General features: G+C 42.6%; 1 protein-coding gene across 2 annotated transcripts in view; it reads left to right on the top strand.

The window, feature by feature from the left end:
• The first annotated feature begins 1,766 nt into the window (after positions 1–1,766).
• LOC102388422 (carnosine N-methyltransferase 2) overlaps positions 1,767–6,802 on the top strand; it is a 32,159-nt gene continuing 27,123 nt past the window's right edge. Inside the window, exons 1-2 of one of the 2 annotated variants that reach the window (XM_006018389.3) lie at positions 1,767–2,058; positions 4,507–4,568. In XM_006018389.3, coding sequence (XP_006018451.1) covers positions 2,033–2,058; positions 4,507–4,568 — 88 coding nt within the window. In that variant the 5' untranslated portion in view covers positions 1,767–2,032. The remainder of the gene's footprint in view (positions 2,059–4,506; positions 4,569–6,802) is intronic. The other variant, XM_014517307.2, reaches the window with a different exon arrangement.

Below are 6,802 nucleotides of genomic sequence, written 5' to 3' on the forward strand. Positions count from 1 at the left end.
CTCAGCAGAGATGCTGCCTGGCAGCCACCTGGATATTGGGACCCTCCCAATCCCCACGTAGTGGTAGAGGTATCCCTGCCCAGCAGGGACGCTGTCTGGAAGTGACTTGGAGATCCCATTGCCCCTCCAGATCAGTCAGCTCCACGCCACACAGAGTTGTTCCAGGGGTCAGGCAGCTGCTGGGTTCCTAGAGCAGAGCTGCTCCAGTGGGTGGGTGGGCTGGGAACTCAATCAGGGAAGCTGCCAGCGAGCCCCATTCCTCCCTGTCCAGCAGGAGGCTTGCTGGCAGTTGCCCCACACCTGAGACAGCTTCCAGCAAATCCCTTTCCAGGCAGGGAAGCCCAGCCCGGCAGAGGGCTTGCTGGCAGCTGTGTCCCCCAATGAGCATGGGGCCAAGAGAGCTCTTCCCACTGCAGGGGTAGCTTTCTCCCAGCCTGGTGCATGTTAGGTCCCCTCCCGATGTGCGTGGGTCCAGGAGACAGCTGCTGTTGTAGCTGGCACTGCTCTTCTGGCCCCATGTGCATTGGGACTAGACCTATGTCCCTTGCCAGCCCTTGGGAGCCTGGAGCTCCTCCTGGCTGCTGCAGGGGGGTAGAGCGGGATGAGAGTAAATCTGCTCCCAACAGGGAGCACATGTAGACATGCTCCCAGGGAAGGCTTACTGTAGTATTTTACTGCACAGTATTTCACAATAGGTGCATCTACACGTGCTATTAATTTGCATTGGGCTTACTACACAAAATTTTACCATGCAGTAAACCTAATGTGAATTAATAGAATGTAAGGGGTCTGGGACAGACATTGCATAAACCGGCTTGACTCAGATCAGTTAAGTCTGATATTACATTCAACCAGATTTATCTCAAACCAGTTTCAGCCATTTTCAAACTGGTTTCCATGCACTGAGGACCTGTTCTGTTGCAGGTTTAAACCAGTTTTTGATCACTTAAACCAGTTTGTGTCTAACTAGCCTAGCCTAACACAAAATAACAGGAAACACAATGCACCTTAGGATATTAATGATGCTCACAACAACACAGCACCACAGACAAATACTCTCTCTAATGTTTCCTGTTTTACAGGGGAGGACACCGAGGCACAAGAGCTTAAGGGACTTGCCTGAGTTCTCTAAGTAATTCTGGGGCAGAACCAGGAACAGAGCCCAGATCTGCAGATCTACATTTCATCACAAATGTATCTTTTCTCACCAGTTAAGAGGTGGAACAGATTATTGTTGTAAATTAACTTGACTTGAAGTATTTCATTTATAGTAGCACCTCAGTAGTACTAGGCATTATTCAGACAAATAGTAAGAGAGTTCCTGCCCCAAATAATTTAAAAATCTAAGTCTGTAGAGTAGACTTAGGCTGACTGGAAAAAAAGAAACAGAGACATGGCCCAAGGTCACAGAGTGAGCTAATAACCAAGACAGGAATAGAATCCACATCTCCTGAGTCCGATTTGAGCACCCTATCCATTAACACATGTGGGCAATTTTTAACTCCAAGCCCTGTCTTGTCACTGATTTGAGATCTTAATTCATCTCTTTCTTTCTTGGGGAAAGTACAGGTCATATCAAACTTATTTTTTTTCCCCTCTCTGCTGATAAGAGCCAGCTTTCTAGACATTCTGCACAGTAAATTACATGACTTAACATGCTATATTTGTCCGTGTGGATCAGATTTCAGCTGTGATGACAGGTGCCAGTAAAATCTGTACCAAACACTAGAGGTCACTGAAAACTTTCTGGTAGCTTACGAGGCTGACACAGTAAATGAACAGGTGGAAACACTAACTTAAGAGTCAAATCTGTCGCTAACCTTTAGTTATGCTGAACCAGAGCATGTTGTCATTTTTCAGCTTGAGCTTGGATGAGAGGAATACTCAGTAGTACCACCAGAGCTTAGAAGGCAGCACCAAATATATACTGTAATCTAGGGGCAGACGCCAGCTGAAACTTTTATAAAACTAAAAGAAAGAAGAAACAAAGAACCAAGTCCAAAAAAAGCAAGGACGTGGACAAGACCAAAGTATGGAGTCAGTGCCTGAGATGAAAAGGTAAGAAACCTTTAATACAACATTGCAAAAGTGTAGTGCAAAAAATTAAAATGATAGGTACCAGCATTATGTCATAAAAAGGAGCAAGACATAATGGCTGCCTCGTTTGTTCTCTACCACTGACTCATAATGTGACCAAAGGTGTCATGTTCCCTTTCCATGCCTCAATTTATCCAGGAGGCATTGTGGCTATAAGAATAGAAATGTTAATCATCAAGAGATACTAAAGCTCATCCTTAACCAAGGTTAGGCTATGAGGAAGTAGGCACTACACCTCTTTGTCCTGTCCTTAGAAGCATTTGATACTGGTCTTTTTGAGACAGTATGACAATTATGCTCCTAGAGGATCAGCCAGGGCAGGAGGACACTGTAACATGCTCAACATAGTGGCCAGTGCATTTTTCCCCTGCTCTGACCCATGGAGAGCAAAATTATTAAATAAAGGGTACAATGTTATGCAGTCAGTTTTCAGATCATATTTTATATTAGGCTGGCTTTTAAGAAAATGCCCATTTACTGGTATAGGTAAATAAGCCTTTTTTTTCTGTTAAATCTATGCACCTTGTTCCCTGTAACCATTATTAATCTTAGAAATCATTCTTATAGCATGTGGTTAAAGACACAGGTTTGTGGGAGTTTTGGTTGGAAAGTCTAACTTGGTGACTTTTATACTGGTAGGTTCATGCACTGTACGCTACGCTTGACTCAAGACCTTGGCAAGTTGTCCTAAGATAGCTGGAAACGTTTGACCGGTCAGAAATGAAGTACTGTATATATATTTGGCAGCCTCTGTGCTGACCTGAACTTAACTTTCTCCTCCTTATGCTGGGGAAACTATCTTGCTTCACAGAAGTTAAGTGGAAGATTTATTCTGAAAATGATCTTGCTCATTTTATCAAACAGAGCAAGTAAAAGACAATAGAGTAGGGGAGGAAGTAAATGGAGAGTTAGCCTGTGACCACACTGGAGCTGATGATATGGATTTCAGGTTTATTTGGTGAGCTTGCAATTAGTATCTACACCTTGAGAGTAAGAAGCTGTTCACTTGTGTTTTTAACTAAGATCTCTTGCAATACTTTGCAGCACCCTCGATCTATGAGGTGCTTTGGTACCCTACTCTTTCCAAGCCTTCATCAACCTAAATTGTGTGCAGTTTGAGCATTTTGTCACGTCTCTGCTCCCTCTTTGCTAATGACAATATATACACAATTACTTCTAGAAAGCAGAACCTTGCTCTTGAATTCCTCCCAAATATATTTTTTATTGTTTAGTGTTCCTGCTAGTGTCTCCAGAAGTAATGGGTGAATTCTCCTTTTTGCAATCCTTATTGCCTGAAGTACTTTCTAATAGCTGGGGAGCAGGAGTCAGTATAATAAAACCTACCTGAGTCTCATCCTTGGCAGTGCTGAAACAGTGCTGTAAAGGATATCCATTTCACCACTTTCTTACTATCTCTCTGTCTTTCCTGTCCTCTCCCAGTGAAGCTCAAGGTGCGGATGTATAAACAATTTATAGCACCATAAAAGTGGGTAAAAACCTTGCCATAGATCAGCTGCTTCACAATAATTGCCCATGTGCACCCAGTTACCCCATATTAAGTGAAAGCTAAACTGCAGCACCATAGCCCTCTTCTGTTGAAGGTTAAGTTTCTAGTTTACCTCATGTGCTGTGGGCAAAAGAGACTGCACGCGGGCACCTACCAAAGAGCAATTAGTGCGTGACAGGGCCTCACACCCTTTTCTCACAGTAAGTTCTTATTATGTCCATATCCTCAATTCCATTGTAGTTCCACTTGGCCATGACTCCAGATTTACTTTGCTCATCATGTCTCCTTTGCTGCACTTCACATATCCTCTCCTCTTTATGCAATCATTTAAATCTTAAGGAGGTATGTGTTCTCACCTTCACTGTATAAGTGAGAAAAGTGAGCCAGAGAGGTTCACATGCAACTCATTCATACTTTCTATTTGTAGCATAATAAAGTAAAAAGCTAAAACCAAAGGAAAATCAGTCCTAGAATTACAATCGGTTATAACAATCCATACTTTTATCGCTTCAAACCTAGGAAACTTGTTCTGAAGTTAATGGTAAAATGTATGTTGAATTGTGTGACATCATTGTTACTTCTGGTCATGATTAAAGGGCATGCAGCCCATGTCAGATCAGGTGAGCTAGCACCCTGCACTGATATTGGCTGTCCATTTCTTTAGAAGACTCATGGACCTGGGCCTATTGTGTAAATCTCAATGTTGGTATTAAATGCATTTTGGCCTTCATAGGGAATCAGCTGACAAATGAGGTTGATTATTTTTATCCTGGTTTTAAAGCACAGTTAGTATCGATCATAAAGGAAGGAAGGTTATCTTGGAATTTTTTCTGCAGTCTCTAGGCATTTCCAGTATCAATGTAGGTTCTACAAATAATTGAAAGGTTGTATTTTCCGTACAGGACTAGGTTCCACAGAATGAACTTTGAAGCAGAGATTCTGACAGCTCCATGCAACAATTCAGGTATTTCTGTAGTAAAGAAAGGTTACATGAAAACAAAAACCATGTGGTCTTTTACTAATTAAAAACACATCTTAATCCATTTGGAAACAGACGTTGAGACGGTTAGGAAACAGGCTAAACTGGCTATTGTTTACATGCATGTAAGTTTGACAGCAACTCGGGTGATCCTAAATTTGCTCTTGGGCATATTTTAAAGTATTGGAATGGCCTGAGACTCTGATAGATGCACTGTGGTGCCTACCAGAGTAGGGAATTAGCAGCTCTAGACTCTTTAAAGGACATGGATAACTGGACCAGTGACACAGAAGATTTCAGTGAGTGTCTTCCTTAACTATGACACAAAGGTTTCCTAATAGCCACAGACTAAGTTCAGACCTCAGACCAGGCCAAATAAGACAAAGCGGGGAGGGTGATATTCTGTTGAATTATTCTTCCATGCTTGCCTATTCATTCTAGGAGAAAGATGGTTATTTCTTTCTGAATAGTGTCCACATGTTGCCACTATCATGTATAGCATCCTACACTCTGAGATGCGTTTCTGACAGTGAGACAGACAAAGAAACTCTATTCCTCATCATCGTCAAGAGGCAATACATAATCAATAACAGGGGGAAGTCCCTTATTTTACCACCAATGAAATGTAGAGTCGTTTTCTGCTTCCAGCAGCTTCCATTGGAAATCTCCCTCAGTTGACGTTCAATAATAATTTTTGAAGCTCTGTGTGTTGCCATCGAAGAGATGATAGAGATAAATTAGTGGGAGGAATATTGACTTTTTCTGCCTTATTGCTCACTATGATGATGTTATTGAAGGTAAGCAGACTCTGTGTGTGTGGCGCCATAGATTTTAGTCTTACTGTTGCCTTTTGGTCTAAGTAAGCCAATTCCCAAGGCCTTACGGGGCTGTTTCAATCAGGATGAAAAATCACTTATATGATGCAGGTATATTCTTTAGTGTAATTTTGTTTGTTTAGGAATAAAAAGATATACACAAGCTCTTGTTTCCCTAAAGCCAAGAAAAAAATCCATCAACAAGCCATTTCCTTGCATAAAAATCCCAAAGCTTGGCAGCTCCAGTGAGCTGTGGCCAAATAGTTTCATAGTTGTTAGGGGCTGGAAGGGACCTTACAGATTATCGGGTCCAGCCCCCCTGCAGTTGGGCAGGAAAGACTTCTGGGGTACGATGACTCCAGCAAGATGGGCATCAAAACATTTTTTAAAAATCACCAGGGTGGATGACTGTACCACCTCTGGGGGTAGCCTTTCCAAACCCTTGGCACTCAGCTTGTAAAGACATTTTTCCTTATGTCTAGCCTGAAGTGATCTTCAATCAGTTCGTGCCTATTATTTCTTGCCCTCCCCTATTGATGGTGTCTCTCCTGGAAACCCACTTGTCTTTGAATGATAATTGGAAAACTACAGCTAAACTGACACTATACATCTAACAAGACTAGCAGACTCAGTTTTGTATATCTGAGTTTCTGCTGTCCCCCTCTCCCTTCCTCCCCACCCCCAACACACCTGCAAAACCCAGCTTAGCTCGGATTTTGCACTCTGGAAAAACTACAAACCCTCTTGGCTTGGCCTGGACCAGTTACCTGCATTGCATAGTCCCTGCATCGTTTGTGGTTGCTTTTACAACCTACAGGGACTTAATAGCGCCTGCCTTCCTGAAAAAAGGCTTGGCATGTCTTTTGAATTTAAGAACATCTGTGACTGTCTTGTGGAGCAGCAAGTGTCAAATTGCAGCTACTAGCATGGCCTTGCCTTTGGGGAGGGAGTTTCAATAAAAAGAAAAAAGAGGCAGTCACCCTATTGCAGCAGTCACATGTCCTGTCTACATTACTGAATATATCCTCCTGGCTGTGCGAGGGTTGCAGATATATTAGCTCCATTCTGCAGGTGGGGCAGTGAGACACTGACAGATTAAGCCTGCTCTCTACACTAGGAAGTTTTGTCAATGGAAATTGAAATCCACTGACAAAAATTTGCATGCACACACAAAGTGCTTGAAAGTTAACAAGACCTCGGGTCTGTATTGCCTGAATAACACCACCACCCTGAGCTCTTAGTCAACATATACAGACACTGACACAAAGCTTTGCTCCTGTCAGCTATAGCAGTTCCCCAATAGCAATCCCACAATACCGTGTGCTGACTGCTCTCACCAAGATTTCCAGAACAAACAAGAGGCCCCTTTGAAACATCCCTTTGTTTCAGAAAAGCCTCTTTACC

The sequence above is a fragment of the Alligator sinensis genome, unplaced genomic scaffold (assembly GCF_000455745.1).
Source record: "Alligator sinensis unplaced genomic scaffold, ASM45574v1 scaffold277_1, whole genome shotgun sequence".
NCBI lineage: Eukaryota > Metazoa > Chordata > Crocodylia > Alligatoridae > Alligator > Alligator sinensis.